Raw genomic sequence first — 24,967 nt, forward strand, 5'->3', positions numbered from 1 at the left:
GACTGTTATTGACTGTTAAGGTAGACATGTTTGGTTTGCCTTGGCATACCTGCCTGACTGACTGCAAAACACAATACAAATTCCTGCTTCCATGTACCAGCCCCCATTGATCAACTCTAACCTAGCCAATATCTGCATACAAATATGTGACTTGTGTACCAATATAATATGGCCAGCAATTTGTTCCAGTTTTATTAATAAGTGGAAGTTATGTAGTGGTTACTCTTTAAATCATTTGTAGTCACTGCTGCTAATGCTACACAGTGCACATCTGGAACAAAAACAGACATTTGGCAACAATACATATTATTCCAGGCTTCACACACAAAATGTACACACGCTTTCAGAGCTACATATGTCCCTTTATTATCTAGAAAGTAAATGAAAAATGCTGTGGTTATTGTATATTTTCTCTAAGCACATAAACTATTGCTTCAGTGAGAATGCACCTTCATTATTGTTGCAATGTTAATAACTTCCCCTTCTAGTATATTTCTGTTAGATTGATCAATATGGTTGAAAAAGCAGATTTAAATGCTTTAATTCAATTTGTATGGATCCGTTAGTAAAGACTACAGAATGTCTACTCTATAGGCTGGAAGGAGCAGATGGCTAAACATTGTGCACATTTGTCAGATCAAAAAGGTTCCTGTCTCATCCTGAAATGTATGACTGTTTCCAGTGCAAAGTGGCACCCTGATGAGCGGTGGCAGGGAGTAGAGAAACTAATCTTTAACCTGCATCTTTATAAAAAGCTAATTAGGTCCAACAGGAATGGGGTTTATAGAACAGTGGCAGAGGCGAGATAAAATACAGGACATTATTGTTATTAATGTAGCGGAGTAGGATGAGTCCTATATATTCTGATACAGAACTAGAACAAACACTCTGCTTTACCACCCCTGGGCAAAGGAATCGATGACACAAGTCCTTTATCAGTACGTGACCTGAGAAACAAACTCCAATAGATCAATAAACATGGCCTGAGAGGTCTACATGCACTTCCAGGCCATCTCAGATTCTGACGCAACCCAATTACTTTAAACTGGTTTTCATTTTATGATATGGCTGAACACCGTGACTTTGAATGATTGCTTTAAATTAGTCCTGGCCCACAAAAACACTGTTGAAAGAAAACTTTGCATTTAAAAATATTATTGCCTTCAAGAGCTGTATGCAACACTGTAAATAAGGTTCTGGAAGTTTTATGGTGTATGCATTGCCATCGATTTCAGGGACAATTATACGCTGCATAATCCCAATACCAACACAAACTATATGCAGGTAATGTACAGATGTATCGATCAGATTCTTGCAGCACAACATTAGAAAACATTACAGAATATAGCGGAAGGTTCAGGTCTCAAACTGTTGAATACGGTCCTTGTAGATACCAGTCTTTCACCAATGCACCATGCAAGCTTCTCTCAGAACCACTGCTTCTGTGAGCGTACAGCACCCCAGACTGCTGGTTCTGTAGTTAGAATGAAAGACACTTACCCGACTGCCTAGGGCCCCTCTTTCTCCTAAAGGCGGCACCTGACTGCAAGGCTTCCATCAGGCCATCCATAATTCCAGTTTCGTCACCTTCTGTAGAGAAGAAAACAAACGTCAAAAAAAGTGTTCAGGCATACTGCTCCTTTAAGGAACCAAAGAAATATGTATTACAGTACATTCATTTCCATTTTGTCCAATAGTGTTGTTGTCAATAGAGCTCCTTTACTTTCAGTTTCCACGACAACAATAAGACCATTGACAAGTTCTAAAGGCATAATGCTAATTGCTAATGTAAAAAAAAAAAAAAAAAAAAAAAAAAAAAAAAGCTCAAGCTCAAATATACATAAATTAAAAGGAATTGGAATTATGCCTAATTTCATGCACTACAACCATCGTTATGGCAACAATCAAAGTAAAGAAAGATCACAATAAATGGTTATTTCTATAATTTTCTAGGGGTCAGAAATGTGAGACCAGATTTTACAATGCAGCTAAGTTTTGCTTGTACTGGTATTTTAAATGAATCGATGCACTTTTCTATTCTATCCGTGCCATTAGGTTATTGACAGAACTCTGAAATCATAGCTAATTAAATCACAGGGGAATATTCAATTCTATAGTGCTCTGCAGTTTTTTTTTTTCTTTTTTAAATTCAGTTGAAACTCTCTGAATATCTGCAGTAAGGCAGTATTACAGTATCAATTTCCTGACAAGCAGTTCAAAGTCACCTTTCCAGAAGTTGGCATTATTATAACAACTGTAAGTAATCACTTCTATTTACAACGTTGCAGATGATGACAAGGAAATATGGAAAGAAGAGAGAAAAGTACATTAAATGATACTGTAACTGAGGTTTATGAACTTAAAGTGAAACGTGGCAGGGTAAGACTGCTGTACGTTCAAACCCTTTTGAGTCTGTCCTAAATGCAATGTGCTGCACACTCAGTGAATACAGTACCTCTGCTGCCATGAATTGAACATGATACTTTGGATTTCCTGTTTTAACACTCTTGGGGAAATATGCCTGGCTGGTGGCACTCCAGCCTGCCGTTTAGTGTGAACTATAGTGGTGACAGGGGGTAATTCAATGGTCCTGTTATTTTAATGTATTATCTACTTACTAATTTTTTTTTTTTTTACCAGGGTCAGAAACACAGCACCTGCAGTATCCCTTACACAGAACGTCAATTAAAAAAAAAAAACATCATTTGGTTTGGTCTCAACAAACAAGGTTTAAACTGATTGTTTCACTCCATTGGTAAAACATTTCACTCAGCAGGGGCTATGAAAGTAATTTGGCCAATGTCAAGACATTTGCAAGCAGCCTAAGGAACACCGAGGTACCATTGAAGCCAGGTAAATATAAAAAAGGGCAACAGCAGGAATCAACCAAGTATGCATTTAATATACAAATATTAAAAAGATTTAGCATGAGTCCCACATACATGGAGAGACAATTTAAGTAGTTTTTTTAAATGCCCTCAGGGTGACATACAGTAGCACTGCTGGATATCCAACATGGTATTGTAGGACTGTGAGCCAACTATCTATTCTTAAACCCTTCTCCCTTAGAAAAGCTTTTGTTAAGCATCCATAGCACCTGATACCAGCTAGTGAAGCAGCAATGCAAAGCCAATAAAGGTAGCTAAATCTTATGCTGTCAAAGGGGGGCATTATGAAAAACAAAAAAAAATTGTCTGAACAAAGCCAACCCCTTGTGTTTCTTTCTCTCTTTGAACACTGCCTGTATGCAAACGCTGCATCTGTGACTAATGCAACTTGACACAATATCCATTACTACCTGACCCCAAGAAAACAGGTCTGAAAAGCAGAGGGATTGTTTTAATGTATGCTCTTAATCCGACTCACTGCAAGCAAAATAATAAATGGAACAACAATAATAATAATAATAAATAATAAAATAATAATAATAATAATAATAATAATAATAATAATAATAATATATTCATGTAACTGAGGGGTCCTGCTGCGTTGACAGGGAAAGTCAGTTTAACCCAGATGAGCAGCGACCCAGTTTGAAATGGGACTTGCATCACTCACTCGTTCTTAGCTGGAAGGGGATTGGAGGAGGAGGAGGAGATGAAGTGACTGTGCTGCACAGAATAGAACGGATTGAATGCAGACAGATTAAGATTTGAAAACACGGCTCTCGAGAAGTAAACACACTGCAATAAAGGGCAGTAGTGTATGTCTGCATGAGGGAAACATGCACGAGACACACAAGGAGATAAAGGGAAAGTAATCTTCTTAAAAAAATAATAATAACCCTCAGACTTATCTACAAAAAATGCCAAATATGCAGTAGGACAGATCAAAACCTTGTAACTAAGTATTAAGGAATAATTGTGAATATGAATATGAAATCAAAGGACCAACATCAATATTCAGTTCTGAGAAAGTCAAAACCTTCTAATAGGTAACATATTTAACATTAGTGTTAAATATTGTGTTGTGTCTGTGTACATTTGTGCAATTATACTGCAAGGAATACAGCTCAACAGAAAGAGAGAGACTGACAGATGGAATTGATTACTTTATTCAGAAAAGGTTAAAGGTTTCCTGGCATCTCAAGAGATTCGTTTATGTAGAACGCTGCCCATCCTCCCCACAAACAATCTCATTCCAGTCACGGTAACATGTAATAGCTGGGGCCATGTAACACCAAGCCAAGGGAGCAAAAATCACAAGATGGCTCAAATACGCCACACTCTGGCAGAAAAGTGAAGTAGGGAGGATTTTCTTAATGCTCCCTTATAATCATTTTACTTTTCATTCACATTTGGCTGACGTAACACCATGATTTTATCTCAATAAATAAAACATTGTAATGCAACAAAGGCAGCAAACCCCCAACCCAACCCCCACACACATACATACATACATACATACATACATACATACATACAAGGGAATATATACTGTAGAAAGGAATGATTCAAGTAGAAACATTTGAACCCAGCATTTTTCCTTTTCTATCAAAACACTTTGCCTCCACATTTTTTATAACAAAATATACATTTATAGGCATATCACATCTAATTTATGTTATTTAATTGTATATATGTAATATTCTACTGTACATTTCTAGCACATAAATCTCAACAGCTTAAAAAAAATCACTGAACTTCAATTAAACAAACTGGATAAAATAACTATTGTTTATCTGTTCCTCTCTTCAATCTTTTCAATGTGTCAATCCTAGATTATCTGATATTAAATGTCTAGTGACCTAGTGATGTGTTTCTCTCTAGGAATGAAAGAGTTAAATGTATTTTTGTACAAAGCCCTTCACATCCTGGATGCCATGGTAACAGCCTATGTTGAAAGTACAATCTATGTAATAACATTTGCACATCTGTCACTGTTTTTCTTTGCCTCACTTGTTGACAACACTGACATCTTCTGGCCAGAAAATGTAACTGCTTGTGACCTACATGAAAAGATTAAAAACTATGTTTTTTTCTTTCTCTCATTTGTTTACCTTATGCAAATGTAGGGGGTGGGCTATATGAGTTGTAATTTTATACAATTTCCAAGAAATACTGAACTGGTATAATAAAATAAATACAGCCAAATGACTGCACACATTTCGTCTCAGCCTGTAATTCAATCAGCTACCCCTGAATCACTTCTCTTTAAAACTAAATCAGCAACTCCTTAAATAATATTACAAATGTGCTCATCTCAGCACAGATCTGCAAACACACATATTAACTGTGGTTATATACTGTGTATCCCATGCCAGTTAATGAGGGAACAGTTTAAAATGCAGCAGAGAAAAAGCAAATCCAAAACCACTAGCCTCTTAACATTCTTTAAGGTTTTAGAAATAACACACACACACACACACTCATATACGTGTGTGTGTGTGTGTGTTTCCGAAAATCTTAAAGAATGTTAAGAGGTTAGTGGTTGTAAGGAAAAAAAGGCTAGAATTCCCACTGCACCAGAGGCATGTCAGAGTCTGTAAAATGAGAATCCCCCAAGTTCTTCTTCGGAGGCACAATGTTACGTTATTACCAACAAGGCCAATTTCATGCTAACAACTACCACCTCCACACACAACCAGTCATATGACATTTCCCAAAAATCATTTCAAACTTGAGTCACAAAAGCTTTTGGATTAGTGTGTCACTCGGGGGAGGGGGGGAGGAAGACCATGAAATCAAGCTTAATGGAAGCAAGCAGGGATTCTGGAAAGTATCAGAAAGTAAAAAAAAAAAAAAAAGTAAGAAAGAAAGAAAAACAATCTTTACTACACAGCTGACAGAGAACAGGCTTTCATTTGTGGATGATGAAAACTGATGCCAACTGGCACATCAAACTCCAAAATGTAACAAATAAACTGAGTTTGCAGCCCTTACAAGAGAGGCACAGAGTCAGCCCTGAAGTAAACTGATAAATCAGGTATTTTATAAAAGAAAAAGTAACATTGGCATCCCGTTATTCCCTGGTGCCTGGCTACACAGATCTCTGCAGGAAAAGGAATTATTCAAAACAGATACATTTCACAAAGGAGAGCCAGGGCAACCGAGCAATCAGGTGGTTTGTGATTTAAAGCAGATGTGGAGGGTACAATGTCCTTTTTATGCTGCAGCAAAGAGGATCTGGCAGGAACAGAATCTAAAAATAGCAACTATTGGTAAGAAGGTGGCAGTAGGGTATCAGAATGGAAAAGATGAATGAGGAAACTTAAAGAAACAATTAGAGTTTGTCATGTTATGTCACAGTACTTTTTTTTTTTCTTCTAAAAAAAGTATATATCTTAGTGGTTCACATGAATTAAAATCAGCAGCATTCCCTTTAAGGAGCGGTTTTAAGCTGCAGGTAAAGTACAGTGTAAGTTAAGTACTGTACTATAAATTGGTACATAGAGTAGGGGTTTAGATCTTCATTATTGAGACTTACTGTTAAAAAACGTTTTTCTTTTGCTTGGCTAATGCTACAGCTGCCAGTAGTTACAATTGCAAATTTTTGTGGGTGCTACCTGGCAGTGTTACCTACCTGCCTTTGCTATTTTCTTTCCTGGTTTTACAGATGTATGGACTATTTTTAAATTAAATGAATATATAGTATGTTTCAAAACGGGGGTGGGGTGGGGGGCAGTGTGGAAGGAAAGCAGAAGGCAGGATGCTTGCAGAAAAGCACACAGCAGCTGTGACACACAAGGACGATTACACAATCAGACAGGATGGGATGCAGTGACTCGTTACTTGGGAACTGGACAATGTACAATTTGGCCTTGAAGAGACGACATTACTCTATTTACCATATTACGCCTGAGTGTACCAACCTTATTTGACTACTAGTAAGGCATTGCTCACAGCTTTTACAAAATGATTAAACAAGTTATATGTGTATTTACAACAGGTTAACAATTAAAAAAAAGGTGAGGATTTATTTTAAAGTACTAAACACAGGACGCAAAATATATAATATGGATTAGACAGCACAACACAGGAATAGTCGCATAATATTAAACTTCAGGGCAAAAAAGTAAAATGTATACATAACAGTAATTAGATTTAAAACATTTCATATTCCTGAGGTTTAAAACTACCACCAACATACATATACAGTCACTTCTGCTCATATCTGTGTGAATCCCACCTATGCTGATTAAAGATTACAACGGAAGTGGATTGATCAATTCAGAGCAGCCGCAAGTGTAATCTTTTTAAGCTAGCTCATTAACTCAAATACACTGAAACAATTCAACGTGGCAGGTGAAGCTAGACAAGCAAGGGAAATGCTTTTTATCCTTTGTTCCCGGGGGGGAATGTTACAGATTTTAGGCAAAGGAGCTAGTGTGACACTTAAGATGTACACACAGTACACACAAACAAAAACAAGCCCTTTTTCACAGAGTACACTACCATACAGCATGGACCAGCAGATCAATATACTGTAATCTGAACTCTGAGCGCCCTCTACTTGGGAGAAGAAGGTAGTTCAGTACTCATAAGATTTTTTTTTAGTATAACTTTTTAGGAAAAACTATTAAATATTTAATCCTTACCTTTCTATTCACTACATTTGAAACTTAACTGATATCAAATACCACCAGTAGTAACCTTTATAGTATAAACAATCCTGACAAAACATTAAAATAACTGTTTGCAAGTGGACAGCTTAAGTAAAGAGAGGGGGCCTTTATTCTGTTGAACTTTTTGATGAGGTGTAGGAATTGCTATGCCAGAATAACCTTCTGGAAATGTTATAGAATCAAGAGGGAACGTTATAAAGTTAAAACAGGAGGAACACAACCTTAAATGTCAGTAGCTGGGACCCATATAACCTCCTACAGACAGCAAGTGTTCCCCACCAGCAATTCCCTGCTTAACAGGGTTACTATTATCCTGGCAGGCTATTATACGTTCTTACAGCTTACCATGGGGCAAGTGAACCGGTTAATCATTTAAGAGTGCTCCTGCACCATTCCGGAATTCTTGATTCACAAACTTGGAATTTAAGAGTGTCTCTCATATCAAATTCATAAACAGCTTGATCACGAAACTGCAAGCATTTATACGGAGCCAAGCATTTTGTTCATGTTAGTATCCACTTGTAAGATGACCACAAAGCAGTTCTGGTGTTTTGAAGTAGTCTATCAGGTACTCTTATGGGGTATTCAAGATCAAAGAAAAACAGGTGACATGTTTGTTTCCCTTGGTAAAGGATTCCCACTTACCGGCATTAATGTCGATGAGTTGGTTCCTCTTCTGTTTCTCTTCTTTCTCCCTCTCTGCTTTCTCCCTCGCCAGTTTTGCCTTGCGGATTTTCTCCTCTGCCTCCTTCCTTTTCTGGTTCTCCTTCACAGCTTGCTGAAGATGACAAACAAGGTATTTATTATATCATAAAAGGAGACTGGCCAATGGTTGAGATTGCCTTGATCGAGCTCCTCATAACCAGGGAATCATTTGGAGCTAGGCGTTTCAATAGTGGCATCTGCAGTAGGCTGTAAGCCATACATTAAGTTTGCAATGTGTACTGCAACTTTCTATTGCATGATGCGTATACCTGTGTATGTGTTTATTAAAATGACTTGAAATGGCACAAGAATAGCCTTTAACCACCTGAAGCAGACTGCTTAAAAAAAAAAAAAAAGATGATATCAGAATTACTACCCTGCTAAGTAAAAGTCCATGTTAAAGTTCACTGCCTGACTCACTGTGTGACCCTGAGCAAGTCACTGAACTTCCTTTTGTGCCATCCTGCGGATGAGATGTTAAATCAATATCCTATTGTAAGTGACTCTGCATATAATGCGCAGATCACAGCCTTCCTTTGTAAAGCGATTTGTGATGGTGGTCCACTATGAAATGCTCTACATAAAAAAAAGATACTATTATTATATTATATTATTAAAGGGTGAAATCTCTCAAATGCTATAATGCTTTGGTTGCTAGATTCCTATAAAGCCTGTCTCTGGGCACATGGCTTCTCTGGAACAATACTGATAAGGTTGATATACCAGTTTATAGATAATTGCATTTTTCTGTGCTTTAGTGTAGATAGATAGCTAGATAGCCAGATAGATACACACACACACACACACACACACACACACACACACACACACACACACACACACACACACACACACAGTGGCTCTCAAAAGTATTCACCCTCTTAAACTTTTCCACATTTTATTGTGTTAAACCATTGAATCAAAATGGATTTAATTAGGAATGTTTGCCACTGATCAACACAAAAAGGTCCATGATGTCAAAGTGAAAAATAAAATCTACAAATTGTTCTAAATTAATTACAAATACAAAACAGAAAATAATTGACTGCATAAGTATTCACCTCCATGAGTCCATATTTGGTAGAGGCACCTTTGGCAGAAATTACAGCCATGAGTCTATTTGGATAAGTCTCTACCAGCTTTGCACATCTGGACACTGCCATTTTTTTCCCATTCTTCTTTGCAAAATTGCTCAAGCTCCGTCAAGTTGGATGGGGACCTTTGGTGAACAGCAATTTTCAACTCTTTCCACATATTCTCAATTGGATTGAGGTCCTGGCTTTGACTGGGCCACTCCAGGACATTGACATTTTTGTTTTTAAGCAACACCAGTGTGGCTTTGGCTGTATGTTTGGGTTCACTGTCCTGCTGGAAGATGAATCTTCTCCCAAGCACCAGGTCTCTTGCAGACTTCAGCAGGTTTTCCTCCAGGATTTCTCTGTACTTTGCTGCATCCGTTTTGCCCTCTATCTTCACAAGCATTCCAGGCCCTGACGCAGAGAAGCATCCCCATAGCATGATGCTGCCACCACCTTACTTCACGGTAACAAGGGTGTTCTCAGGATAATATGCGGTGTTAGGCTTGCACCAAACACAGCGCTTAGCGTTGAGGCCACAAAGCTCTATTTTGGTCTCATCAGATCATAGAATCTTCTTCCACTTGGTCTCAGAGTCTCCCATATTGCTTCTAGCAAACTAGCCGAGATCTGATGTGAGTTTTTTTCAACAATGGCTTTCTTTTTGCCACTCTCCCATAAAGGCCAGTTCAGACTGTAACTCCTTTAGAGTTGCCATAGACCTTTTGGTGGCCTCCCTGACTAGTGCCCTTCTCGCCCGGATACTCAGTTTTTGAGGATGGCCTGTTCTAGACAGATTCACAATTTCTTAATAATGGACTTTACTGTGCTTCGGGGGATATTCATTGCCATGGAAATGTTCTTATATCCTACCCCTGATTGTTGCTTTTGAAGAACCTTATTCCGGATTTGCTTTGAATATTCCTTCGTCTTTATGATGTAGTTTTGTTAGGAAATGTACTAAACAACTGGTGGACCTCCCAGAGACAGGTGTATTTAACCTGAAATCATGTGAAACACCTTAATTGCACACAGGTGGACTCCATTCAACTAATTAGGTGACTTCTAAAGACCGCTGGTTGCACCAGAGCTTATTTAGGTGTGTCATAGCAAAGGGGTGAATACATATGCAATCAATTATTTTCTGTTTTATATTTGTAATTAATTTAGAACAATTTGTAGATTTTATTTTTCACTTTGACATTATGGACTTTTTTTTGTGTTGATCAGTGGCAAAATTAACTAAATCAATTCCATGTGGTAACACAGTAAAAGGTGGAAAAGTCCAAGGGGGTGAATACTTTCAGCTATATATATATATATATATATATATATATATATATATATATATATATATATATATATATATATATATATATATATATATATAGTGCCGTGAAAAAGTATTTGCCCCCTGTCTGATTTTCTGCATTTTTGCATATTTCTGACACTGAATGTTATCAGATCTTCAACCAAAATTTAATATTAGACAAAAGGGACCCTGAGTGAACAAATAACACAAAATGTTGATAATGATTTCATTTGTTTATTTAAGAAAGTTATGCAACACTCAATACCCCCGTCTGAACAACTAATCGCCCCCTTAGACTCAATAACTGGTTACGCCACCTTTAGCAGCAATAACTGCAACCAAACGCTTCCTATAGTTATTGATCAGTCTCTTACAATGCCGTGGAGGACCCACTCATCCACTCCTTTATGCAGAACTGCTTCAACTCAGTGACATTTGTGGGTTTTTGAGCATAAACTGCTAGTTTCAGGTCCTGTCACAACATCTCAATGGGGTTTAGGTCTGAACTTTGACAAGGCCATTCCAAAACTTTAAATTTCTTGTTCTTCAACCATTCTGATGTAGACTTGCTTGTGTGTTTCGGATCATTGCCTTGCTACATGATCCAGCTGCAATTCAAGTTCAGCTCACGGACAGATGGCCTGACATTCTCCTGTAGAATTCTCTGATACAGAGCAGAATTCATGGTTCCTTCAATGATGGCAAGTAGTCCAGGTCCTGATGCAGCAAAGCATCCCCAAATCATGACATTACCACCACAATGCTTGACAGTTGGTATGAGGTTCTTACTGTGGAATGCAGTGTTTGGTTTTCGCCAGACATAACAGGGCCCATGTTGGCCAAAAAGTTCCACTTTTGACTCATCTGTCCATAGAATATTGTTCCAGAACTCTTGAAGATCATCAGATGCTTTTTGGCAAACTTGAGACGAGCATTCATGTTCTTCTTATTGAGCAGTGGTTTCCGCCTTGCTACTCTGCCATAAATCCAATTTTTGCCCAGTGTCTTTCTAATGTTTTTTTTCATGAACACTGACCTTAGCTGAAGTGAGAGAGGCCTGCAGATCCCAAGATGTTGTTTTAGGGTTCTTTGTAACTTCCGGGATGATTTTACGTCTTGCTCTTGGAGAGATTTTGGCAGGACGGCCACTCCTGGGAAGATTCACTACTGTCCCAAACTTTCTCCATTTGGACAATATGGCTCTGACTGTGGTTTGGTGGAGCCCAGGAGCCTTAGAAATGGCTTTGTAACCCTTTCTAGACTGATAGACATCAACAACTTTTTCCAGAGGTCTTCAGGAATTTCTTTTAATCATGGCATGATGTGCCTCTAGAACCTGTGTGCTGACAACTTCACTCTGATGGTAAGGGCCAAAGCTGGTCAGATTTATATTGGACAGGGCTGGCCCAAATCAGGCCTGATTGTTAACCAAAATATTCAAACAGCTGACCCTAATTATTCCTTTAATTGGGTTGAGTTAACTAGGGGGCAATAACTTTTCACACCTGAAGTTTGCATATTTGATTACCTTACACACCAAACAAATGAAAGAAGCACCAAACTTTGGTCTCTTTTTTTCCTTTAGACTCCCCCTATATACTACTTCAACCCATAAAAAAAGATCTGACCAAATTCGATGTGAAAGATGTGCAAAAAATCAGAGAAGGCAAATACTTTTTCATGGCACATTATATATATATATATATATATATATATATATATATATATATATATATATATATTATATATATATATATATATATATATATATATATATATATATATATATATATATATATATATATATATATATATATATATATAGATAGATAGATAGATAGATAGTACTGTGCAAAAGTTTTAGTCAGAGGTGAAAAAATGCTGGAAAGTAAGAGTGCTTTAAAAAAAAAGACATGTTAATAGATTATATTTATCAATTAACTAAATGCAAAGTGAGTGAACAGAAGAAAAATCTAAATCAAATCCATATTTGGTGGGACCACCCTTTGCCTTCAAAACAGCATCAATTCTTCTAGGTGCACTTGCACAAAGTCAGGGATTTTGTAGGCATATAGTCAGGTGTATGATTAAACAATTATATCAAACAGGTGCTAATGATCATCAATTCAATATGTAGGTTGAAACACACAATCATTAACTGAAACAGAAACAGCTGTGTAGGAGGAATAAAACTGGGTGAGGAACAGCCAAACTCAGCTAACAAGGTGAGGTTGCTGAAGACAGTTTACTGTCAAAAGTCATACACCATGGCAAGACTGCGCACAGCAACAAGACACAAGGTAGTTATACTGCATAAGCAAAGTCTCTCCCAGGCAGAAATTTCAAGGCAGACAGGGGTTTCCAAATGTGCTGTCCAAGCTCTTTTGAAGAAGCACAAAGAAACAGGCAACACTGAGGAACGTAGATGCAGTGGTCGGCCAAGGAAACTTACTGTAGCAGATGAAAGACACATCATGCTTACTTCCCTTTGCAATCGGAAGACGTCCAGCAGTGCCATCAGCTCAGAATTGGCAGAAAACAGTGGGACCCTGGTACACCCATCTACTGTCCGGAGAAGTCTGGTCAGAAGTGGCCTTCATGGTAGACTTGTGGCCAAAAAGCCATACCTCCGACGTGGAAACAAGGCCAAGCGACTCAACTATGCACGAAAACACAGGAACCGGGGTGCAGAAAAATGGCAGCAGGTGCTCTGGACTGATGAGTTAAAATTTGAAATATTTGGCTGTAGCAGAAGGCAGTTTGTTCGCCGAAGGGCTGGACAACGGTACACGAATGAGTGTCTGCAGGCAACAGTGAAGCATGGTGGAGGTTCCTTGCAAGTTTGGGGCTGCATTTCTGCAAATGGAGTTGGGGATTTGGTCAGAATGAATGGTCTCCTCAATGCTGAGAAGTACAGGTAGATACTTATCCATCAAGCAATACCATCAGGGAGGCATCTTATTGGCCCCAAATTTATTCTGCAGCAAGACAATGACCCCAAATATACAGCGAAAGTCATTAAGAACTATCTTCAGCGTAAATAAGAACAAGGAGTCTTGGAAGTGATGGTATGGCCCCCACAGAGCCCTGATCTCAACATCATCGAGTCTGTCTGGGATTACATGAAGAGAGAGAAGCAACTGAGACTGCCTAAATCCACAGAAGAACTGTGGTTAGTTCTCCAAGATGTTTGGGCCAACCTACCTGCAGAGTTTCTTCAAAAACTGTTTGCAAGTGTACCTAGAAGAATTGATGCTGTTTTGAAGGCAATGGGTGGTCACACCAAATATTGATTTGATGTAGATTTTTCTTCTGTTCATAAACACAAATGACAGCTTTATTTTATACCTCTAATTAAACATTTGCTGATATTGTGTGCACTTGTATTTAAGAACATAAGAACATAAGAAAGTTTACAAACGAGAGGAGGCCATTCGGCCCATCTTGCTCGTTTGGTTGTTAGTAGCTTATTGATCCCAAAATCTCATCAAGCAGCTTCTTGAAGGATCCCAGGGTGTCAGCTTCAACAACATTACTGGGGAGTTGATTCCAGACCCTCACAATTCTCTGTGTAAAAAAGTGTCTCCTATTTTCTGTTCTGAATGCCCCTTTTTCTAAACTCCATTTGCGACCCCTGGTCCTTGTTTCTTTTTTCAGGCTGAAAAAGTCCCTTGCGTCGACACTGTCAATACCTTTTAGAATTTTGAATGCTTGAATTAGGTCGCCACGTAGTCTTCTTTGTTCAAGACTGAACAGATTCAATTATTTTAGCCTGTCTGCATATGACATGCCTTTTAAGCCCGGAATAATTCTGGTCGCTCTTCTTTGCACTCTTTCTAGAGCAGCAATATCTTTTTTATAGCGAGGTGACCAGAACTGCACACAATATTCAAGATGAGGTCTTACAAGTGCATTGTACAGTTTTAACATTACTTCCCTTGATTTAAATTCAACACTTTTCACAATGTATCCAAGTATCTTGTTAGCCTTTTTTATAGCTTCCCCACATTGCCTAGATGAAGACATTTCTGAGTCAACAAAAACTCCTAGGTCTTTTTCATAGATTCCTTCTCCAATTTCAATATCTCCCATATGATATTTATAATGTACATTTTTATTTCCTGCGTGCAGTACCTTACACTTTTCTCTATTAAATGTCATTTGCCATGTGTCTGCCCAGTTCTGAATCTTGTCTAGATCATTTTGAATGACCTTTGCTGCTGCAACAGTGTTTGCCACTCCTCCTACTTTTGTGTCGTCTGCAAATTTAACAAGTTTGCTTACTATACCAGAATCTAAATCATTAATGTAGATTAGGAATAGCAGAGGACCTAATACTGATCCCTGTGGTACACCGCTGGTTACCACACTCCATTCTGAGGTTTTTCCTCTAATCAGTACTTTTTGTTTTCTACATGTTAACCACTCCCTAATCCATGTACATGTGTTTCCTTGAATCCCAACTGCGTTCAGTTTGAGAATTAATCTTTTGTGCGGGACTTTGTCAAAAGCTTTCTGGAAATCTAAATAAACCATGTCATATGCTTTGCAATTATCCATTATCGATGTTGCATCCTCAAAAAAATCAAGCAAGTTAGTTAGGCACGATCTCCCTTTCCTAAAACCATGTTGACTGTCTCCCAGTACCCTGTTACCATATAGGTAATTTTCCATTTTGGCTCTTATTATAGTTTCCATAAGTTTGCATATAATAGAAGTCAGGCTTACTGGTCTGTAGTTACCTGGTTCAGTTTTGTTTCCCTTTTTGTGGATCGGTATTACGTTTGCAATTTTCCAGTCTGTCGGTACCACCCCTGTGTCAAGAGACTGCTGCATGATCTTGGTTAGTGGTTTGTAAATTACTTCTTTCATCTCTTTGAGTACTACTGGGAGGATCTCATCCGGCCCAGGGGATTTGTTTATTTTAAGAGCTCCTAGTCCCTTTAACACTTCTGCCTCAGTTATGCTAAAGTTATTTAAAACTGGATAGGAACTGGATGACATGTGGGGCATGTTGTCAGTATCTTCCTTTGTAAAAACTTGTGAAAAGTAATCATTTAACATATTTGCTATTTTTTTTTCTTCCTCTACGATTTTGCCATTTGTATCTCTTAAACATTTAATCTCCTCTTTGAATTTCCCAAACTACTATTGAGAAAAAGAAACATGTGCTCAGATCAGTTTGGTTCCTGAAATGTTTGTAATGGTGTTAAACTAACACTTACAATGCACGCACACACACACAAAATAACATGCAAATATTAAAATATAAACCATTATAGTACATTAGTGGAAGATGAATTAGGAGGTACAGTGTATAGTGTCCGTTCACTTGGTGATAAAGTGTCAAGCCAGTACAGTTAAAGATTCCATTGTATTTAAGCCCAGAGTCAGCAACTGTTCAGTTTCTTCACTTGATTACACATTATGAATTATTAGCTGGCCGTTATCAAAGGAGCACAGCTAACCAATTTAATGATTTAGTATTTCAGGATATGGAAATTCACCTGCTTCATTGGTCAGTACTCCTGAGCATCTGCTCTTTTAAAGCAGTGTGTGCCGATTCAGTTGGTTTAGGTTATTTATTTGTTTGTTCTTTAATCATGTGAAAATTTCTATCACAATCTATGGCATCCTGTTTCTCGGAGGAACCAAAGTACAGTCTAAGCTAGCTTTCATGACTGTATGCAGGTTGCTGTCGATTCTCTTAAGGTAATGAATGGGAAATGTTTATAGTTTTCCACTCACCAGGAACATGCTTTTGAAGTTGCTGAGGTCCCCGAAGAACTCCTCCACAGATATCTTTTTGGGGTTAAAGACAAAGTAGGCCCCCAGGTCCTCATATTGCTTCTCCATGTTGTTGTACATGAGGGCCAGCTTCTCATACTGCTCTCGGGCAGTCTTGACAAAACTGTGCAGACACAAGGTTAAGGGAATATACAGCAGACTCAACCAGGCAGATTTCACCACTTTGGGGGGTCAAAAAGAGGTGTTTAACCAAGTTTTTAAACAGAACATTCACATAGAAGTTAGTAAGCAACTGCAACTTAAAGCACGAAAAAAATAAAGAAAAAAGTACAGGTCTATAGTATATTTGAGATAGGTTGTACTGATTTGTGTAATGTATCTTAGAGATGCTGTACTAGAATCTCAAGTTATATGACGTTATTATTTTTCGTAAACACGTTTGTTGACCTTGTCGTTTTCAAAGATGTTTTGTTACCTACAGTACACTGACACAATACATTCCTATGTATTTTGGTAACTTCACTACATTTACCAAGGAAACAAACAGCAATTAACTCGCATGTAAGCAAGAAAGTCAGATTTTACCCCAAGAAATCCAAAGGTTAAAATACTGTAAACAGTGCGTGAGGTTGATATGTTCAACAGACTTTGTTTTGCCCGACTAGTTCTGCTGATCCAACACTGTTTAAAAGACTTTCCCACAGGAGGGCACCTACTAAGTCTAACACTGAGGACATAAAAAAAGATAAAAGAAAAACTACATTCTGCACAATCAAGATCTACCAGCGCTAGAGACTGGGCACTAACCTTTTTCTAAAGCAAATTACTGTGTCTAAAGCAAAATACTGTGTCTGATCCGGTACTCCAAATGTTAACTGGAACAGCTGAAATGCCAGTATGCTACAATTGATTCAGTATTCCACCCCTACATCAAAACCAATTCAAAACAGATCATTAGTTACAACTCGGGTCTCTCATGGAGCTTTGGTATGACAATAGCAACACATCCTTTATATTCTGTATTGGACAGGCTAATTAACATTTGTTTAATCTGAAACAGCCTAGCCTCTGTGCAAAGACATTTACTCCTTACAGTGTTATTAACCTTAATTAAAGAGCAGGTAGCGTCAAACTTAATTGTCTTTGTTTGATTTGGAATTAAACAAACAGGCCAAGTCAGACAGAGTGTTTTTACATTAGTACAGTAACTCCAGAACTACCTAATGCACAGCAGTATATTGTCAGAAAAAAACCCAAAGAAAATTGCAGGCAAAAGGCAGGAGGGGTTGGACACTTTGGCTGATAACATGTATGGCTAGCAACTGGAACTAAATAGTAGCTTTTATATGTAACGCACCCTTTAGACTTATACATTAAAAAAAATGCAATGCAATTGGAAGCGACACACACTTTAAAACTTGTAATTATAAAGCAAAATGTTCTGGCAGCAAGAACAATCCTGTTTCTTGTAATGATAAAGCAAATAAATAATGCCCAGGAGCCTGCCATTCACTTGTCTAATCTTTACTGCGGCCTCTGATGTTATCGTACATCAGGGTATGTTTCAATTTAAATAGGTTGGTAACTACAATATATTAGATATTCAAATTTTCTCTCCCCACCATCCACAAATAGCAGAACATGAAAAGAAGGTGATTCATTATCTCCAGAAAGCCACATCACACATAGTCTACAAAGCAGAATGACACAACGTGTTACAATCTATTTCGAATGTTATAATATTAAAACTTATCTCTGGATACATGAAATGCCCCAGGATATAGGAATATCAAAAATGAATAAGAGAGAGAATAAGAGTTTCAATAGAACTTGAAAAATGAGTTATGTTTTATCTTCCGCCAGTAGTGCAGTTAATTTCCTACCAGAGATCAATATCTCATTCAATGAATCGATAAGGCACGCCAATCCCACGAACAAGACAGCTTCCTTTTTCACCCAGGAACTCGAGAGCGGATATCAGCGAGTTACCGACCTTTGGAGGACAAAAGCCAGCCCTGCAGGTATCTGCTCTGAGCTCACTGGGTGCCTGGCCAACAGGGTTCGTTGTAGAGCAAAGAGGAGAAACAGTCCCTGCCGGTGTTACCTCCCTAACCCACGTGAGCATCTCAGCCAGGTGATTCAGCTGTATGACTCACCCTGCACACCACATGGCTGTGCTTCTACCGGGTGATAGATGAAGCTTTCTTAAGTGTTTTTTTTTTTTTCCTTTCTGTTCTTATGCTATTTAATATGGAAAGCCAGACAACAATTATAATTTTAGTTTGTCAGCCTACTTTCACTGCAACAAAAGGTATATTCTTCACACATAAATGAAGAAAAAAGGCAGAGAGCTAATTTTAAAATGATCATGCCCCTTGTTTATTAATATCCATGACTCATAGTTCTTGAGTTCTGCAGAAAATCCAATAAATACAATTGATTCACGGCTTCAGCCTTTCTCATGCATGGTAATGGAATATAGCATTGTTATAAGATACAGAAGTCTACTGAATATATCTAAAGCAGTGGTGAATTTAATTACTGCAAAAGAGATAGATAATTAAGGGTTTTATTTAGTGATATAGAATGGTATTTAGATCTGCCACTGTTCAGGTCAAATAGAACCCCATGTTTAGTATTTTATTAGAGCCTCCTGCTCTCTGTACTCCTAACTCAGCTGTAAGTGTAGCCCCCAAACAGCCCGATGCACAGGCTGCGCTCGCTGCAACCCTCACGACCATGATTGCAGCTCATTATTTGTGTGTGTTGAGTAATCTGCATTGCTCTTAAGATTACACAGGCCGCGGCGCAACATAATTGCCTGGCCGCTAGGCAATTTGGATTTTGCAGCTGCAATTGTTTGCACTATGCCTATCCTTAAATCAGCCCCTAGGTGGATTAATTTTAATATAGCTTGAATTAATTAGAAAATTGGAACGGCAACAAAAATGAAATCCTTGTTAACTGCTGTACCAAGACACTATCAGTAAACTCTCTGTTTAATTGGTCTATCACTAATTAATATGAAACAAACACATATATTGGCCTTCATGCAGGGTATAGTTATACTTATTTCTTAACTACATTTCCTGGTGGTTTAATATTTAAAATGCATATTGGCTACCCAAGCTCAAGGACATCATAAGATTACCTAGTAATACCACTATCTAAAAAAACAAGAAATGTGTATAAAATCAATACATAATTAATCCAGTGAAGACACAATCACCAAAACTTATGTTCAGGCTGTCTTATTAATATGGATGGTGTTTATAAGGTGCTGTAAATTACTTAAAGGAATGTACTGTAACAGTGCCTTTAATCAATGAAAGTACATTGTAATGAAAAATGGCTTTATCAGACTGTGCTGATAACAGGAATAATTATCTAATGTAGTTTTTACTTTTATTCCCAGCAGGCTTGAACATTACTTAATCAGCCTTACAAAACTAAATAAAAATGATAGAGAAAATAAACTACAAACCGACTGCTTTAAAATGTACTAACTTACATACAACCATTTGATTTAGATTTTTTTTGTTAACTGCAAGAAAGTCAACCACACGTTGCTGGTTATTTGTATTTGACTCTCTGTATCCTGGCTTTAACTTGCTTCAGGTTCAGCATGAAACAGCATGTGATATTTTATGGATATGAAGTGAAGCGCATGCAAACTGGACTGACACTATCATCCTAACAACAACAGAATGCAATGTCCCTCTCTTGTTCCTTTGTGAAGGACTCTGTGATCAGAACTAGCACAGTGGTTATTTTTGAACTTCATTTTTAAAAGGATATTTCCATCTTCTCCACAAACTTGTCTTTCTCATTGGTGGATGGAGGGAACGCCTGTACGTCTTTCTCCAAGTTGGAAATCTGCTTTAACATCTGGTCTACGTTCTTCTGTAGCGTTTCAGCAGAGACTAGAGGAATACATTGTATACAAATTAATGAAGATCAAGCATTCAGAATGGTTTAAAAGATAACAAATTTCAACTAAACAACTAGCTGACAAAGTAATTGCAGCTAACAGAATAGTACATACGTTTTCTCTGCCATGCACATCCATTATACAGATCTCAAATGTACAGTTTTGAAAGAGAAACATGTTTAAGCAAACACTTAATTCCATTTTTAAACATGAAATCTGTTACTACACTAGGATTAAAGAAATCCCCACCCCTTCACTGGCTTCATTCCTGTCAATAGCCAATCAGCTGCTTCCTCCGTTGACTAACATGCCTTCAGCTAGTAGTACATGGGGTGAAATGACCAAGGAAGTAAAGCAGCAGCATACATCTTCAAAGGCAAGGCAAGAAAACCAAGAAGTTTCTTTAACCTACCGGTAAGAAGATGTTAGCATCGGTTTAGAAAGATTGGCCAAGATTTTCAGCGACAGGCCAGCTGAGAGAATTTTAATACTGAATTTAGGATTTAAATCAGTTCTTGATTCCTAACCCTAACCTCAAAAGCAACGGCTCAAAGACAAAGTTTTATATGTTTGAAAGAATGTAGTAGTTTTACATTGGCCCGTCTTTCTGCACCAGGTAAATAGCACCGCCCCTCTTTCCACACCTATGTCAACTTGTGTTTCTTTAAAAGCTGCACATTTGACACTTGTGGCTAATGGAAGTGCAAATGTGTAAGTTTTATGGAATTATTTCTAGCTACAATTACTGTCAAAAAGTTTATTGCTTCCTGACTTACAATACTGTGTTTGTAGCTACTGGTGCTAGAAGATCTATAAAATGGAGATTCTTTCCCTAACCTGGTTGCTATGGTATCAGCTGGCTGTAAGCTGCATTCTAACACTAGAGCTCAGTCTCTCATACCTCGGCTTGCTTTGTCCACATGGGTTAGTTCATCTATGAAGTGCAACACTTCTGGATACTGCTCCTGACAGACCTCAGCTAGGAAGTGCAGGAGAGTCATCTTCTGATCAGCAGTCTTGGTGTCTCGAAGCTGGGGAGGAAAGGAAAAACCGAGAATAAAAAATACATAATAAACCTTTAGGCACAACAGGGATGTACTGAAGTCTGGTATATCATTCAACTCTTGGGACTTGGGCATAACTTGAAATTGAAGTGTCAGACATGTATTTTCAGACTTGAGTCAGAAAAAAAAGAAATAAATCACAGTGCCTAAAACCCAAATGAGTACATAATGTTTAGCCAATAGTACTATTCAAGTGAACTTCAATTGTCTCTAAAACAGTATTTTACATAAATGAGATCTGTTGTGTGAAAGATTTTTTTTTTTTTTTTATGTGGCTGTTATAAATGCCACAGTAATTCAGCCATAATCTGTAAATTAACCATTTATTATTGCACTTTTTACTTTGCAGAGGTAGCTGATGCTGAAGCCAAAGGCGCCGGCGTTCCTTGAACCCGCGTTCATGAAGTTCCCGACCAGCAGGATGAGCTCCAGTAACCTGGAGAAGTTCTCACTCTGGATCAGCTCCTCACAGGCGGCAATCACTGACACAATGTCTGGCTTGATGTTGTTAATCTGCTCTTCAAACTGCAGCTTGAACAGGATGGCGTTCAGGCGAACATGAAGCTTTGGCACAGAGCTGATCTGTGATACAGGGAAGGGAAAAGCAGCACAAAGTTTCATATCAATAAGTGGTTCTTTAGATATATGTGAGATACCAGTCAACAAACAGAGTTCATCCATATACCCCCACAATTGTACACACTTAATTAGTTTTCAAGATGCAAGTACAAATTTACATTTGACAGACAGGTGTACGTTGGACTCCACTATATTCCTGTGCCAGGTTTTATTCATCTCCACAGGGTGAAAATAAAATGCAAATACAGAACACATAAGCAAATCTCAATGTAAAATATGCAACTAAGATTGGGTGTGTATACTGGGGAGGGCTTATATAATAGACACAATACATTGTCTTGTGACAAAGCTAACAACCAATACAGTTAAAGCTCACAATTTAAATGGCACATTGGATGATTCAGAATTGCTTTGCAACTTGTGCAATGAATTAACAAGACAACCCTCCCCCACACACACCATCCCACACGCTCAGTATTAGTATGGGGAATGGACTACTGAATGCATCAGCTCTTTTGGTAACCTTGATTCACTTGATGTACTGTGCACAGTGCTCTTTGCATTTGGATGTAACTCTGTAAATTAAACCATGTGTTTAACTCCAAAGGCCTTGATTGATGCAATATAGCTATCTGAAATTGCAACTTATCAGAAAATGAGGTCACGTTACATTAGCTATAGTGTTAAAGTATAGGTTGCTATAATATACATAGTGAGTTAACCCCCATTCCTAAATATGATCAAAAGCCATGGTTCCTTATAATGATGCTTGAAATATCTGGTGGGCATTATTTTGTATTACCGTGACTTACATTGACATGGAAATTATTAAATACATACTGGACAGACTTGTGTGTCTCAACTCACCACAACACCAAACTGTTCAGGCTCAGCCAGATCATCATATTCCCCTTTCATTTCTGACAGCATACTCAACTGCTCTGCTTCTGGAAGCTGCTTAACCAGGTTCTGCGCATGACAAAAAGTCAAATTCGAGTTTTGGGGCAGCCTAGTACATCAGTCTACATCATTTACAAGAGGTTTGGATTACTTTTTCAATGGCACCTACTGTAAAGACATATACAGCTGGTTTCAGAGACCCCCCCAAAAAACAGGAATGGACTTTCTAACATTACCTTAGATAAAGTCCAAAATTAGTGCTAATCAGGGTCTGCAAAACCAGTCTTATTTGCAATCATCATCTTAATGTAAAACTGACAGTGGCGGTTTTGTGTTTTCTTATTTTAAACTGTACACAGGAAACAGATAATGGTTATATTTGAAACTACGAATGCATAAAAAAAAAAATAAATAAATAAATAAATTACTGATATCCTTTGTCTTTCAAGGAATATAAGTATAACAGTCGCTCTGCAGGAAGCAGCTTTGTAATTCTTAATCATTCATAAGCAGCTGACATACTTGCTTGTTCTATAAAATGACAACTTCCACAACTGGAAGTTTCCATATTATTAAGAACAACAGTAAGCACAACATGTATCACTAAGCAAGCCAAAGCTGTCACCTTGTCAATGCCACAGAGGACACTTTAACGTTTATAGCAAAACATACTGAGTTATGGTTTTAATTTCATCTTATGTACTCCGCCTTCATCTTAACAATTATTACTTGCTGTGTTTTATTTACTACTAAGGATAACCCTACAGAAGAAACATCACTTTTTCAGAAAGGCTCTGTGGCTAAAGCATCAGTAGGAAAAAATGACTTGCTTAAGGTCAGGACCCAAGACTGGAGCCTTAGCTGTGACATGCTACTGTGTTTGTTTGTTTCTGTTATAACCATATTAGCTGCACTACCATGTGTAAAACAACAAAAAGCAGAGGGATGGAACAATTTGTTTTACTGCTGTGACACACTGTAGTCAAGTGCTGCATGTTCTTTAATTGTTGATGGGAAAGCAGGAGGATTGCAGCTCTACAGTATAAACAGTATCACATAACTACAGGGAAAACAGGGGACAGTTGCACTCTGGGGAGAGGGAAATCAAAAAGACCCTTAACAACAACACTCTACTTCTGGGGTTTCTTTAAGCATGCGTATATGCAGTGCTATAATAAAGACTCTCCAGAATGGAAAACAACAGTGAAAGCTTGCCACAATTATACAAATGGTAAAGCAGTACCTGCACCATGGACTCTTTGAGGACGCTCTCGTTGACCTCGAGGATAACATTCTTTATCTCCTCGTATGGCAGTCGGAAGGATCCCAAGAAGATAGCTGACGAGAGAAAACACAATACAATACAAAGCAATAACACATTCTAGTTCTCTTTATTTGAAGCTTGTTCTATGAGCTAGTATTTTGAGGGACCCAAAACCCTTATATGTAAAAAGTATTAATATGCTGTAATATGCAACACCGTGCTGCAACAGTATGATCTCAGAGTATAGACGGCTTTCCTTAGCTATAAGGTCAGAGGCTGACCTCAAGGAGAAAATCTATAGCTTAGATATGAAAAATAAATAAATAAATAAAACAATGTCTAGCTAGAGAGTTGGACAGAGTGAATTTATTTTTACAACTTGCCTACATTTTACAGAGTTTACAGTGTCTTGAATAATTTACCACCCTGTACCACAGCTCCCAATAACCTAATAGAAAGTAAAACCATGTTAAATAATACTTCACAAAGCCGTCATTCTGTGTTCCTTATTGAATAGAATGAGTCCATGGAAAATGTAATTTACATAAATCACACCACAGCACATAACAGTGAGAAAGAAACTTTCATCTAGCTAACTCATTTTTATTTAACATTATCTGTAGTCTCTATTTTATGTTATATTAAAGCGGTTGTATTGTAGGACAATTACTAAGGTTTACTACAGTTTTCAAGTTAACTGTTTAATGTGCAATTGTCTCAGATATAATCATACATTTACATCTGGGTGGATGCTACACACTTAATGTAATAAAAGAGAAAGAACCAGTAAAAATGATGCGTTTACATTTCAATCCTTTTTATTC

At 37.8% G+C, this 24,967-nt stretch overlaps 1 protein-coding gene across 3 annotated transcripts in view; it reads right to left on the reverse strand.

Annotated features, from left to right (window-relative positions):
* Positions 1-24,967, reverse strand: part of LOC121324425 (protein diaphanous homolog 1-like) — a 136,428-nt gene that overhangs the window by 16,893 nt on the left and 94,568 nt on the right. For all 3 annotated transcript variants that reach the window (XM_041266282.1, XM_041266283.1, XM_041266281.1), the window contains 8 exons: positions 24,123-24,217; positions 22,847-22,948; positions 21,743-21,982; positions 21,238-21,367; positions 20,204-20,328; positions 16,406-16,570; positions 8,210-8,342; positions 1,501-1,590 (listed from right to left, as the gene is read on the reverse strand). In XM_041266282.1, coding sequence (XP_041122216.1) covers positions 1,501-1,590; positions 8,210-8,342; positions 16,406-16,570; positions 20,204-20,328; positions 21,238-21,367; positions 21,743-21,982; positions 22,847-22,948; positions 24,123-24,217 — 1,080 coding nt within the window. The remainder of the gene's footprint in view (positions 1-1,500; positions 1,591-8,209; positions 8,343-16,405; positions 16,571-20,203; positions 20,329-21,237; positions 21,368-21,742; positions 21,983-22,846; positions 22,949-24,122; positions 24,218-24,967) is intronic.

Source organism: Polyodon spathula, chromosome 12 (assembly GCF_017654505.1).
Source record: "Polyodon spathula isolate WHYD16114869_AA chromosome 12, ASM1765450v1, whole genome shotgun sequence".
In the NCBI taxonomy this organism is placed as follows: Eukaryota; Metazoa; Chordata; class Actinopteri; order Acipenseriformes; family Polyodontidae; genus Polyodon; species Polyodon spathula.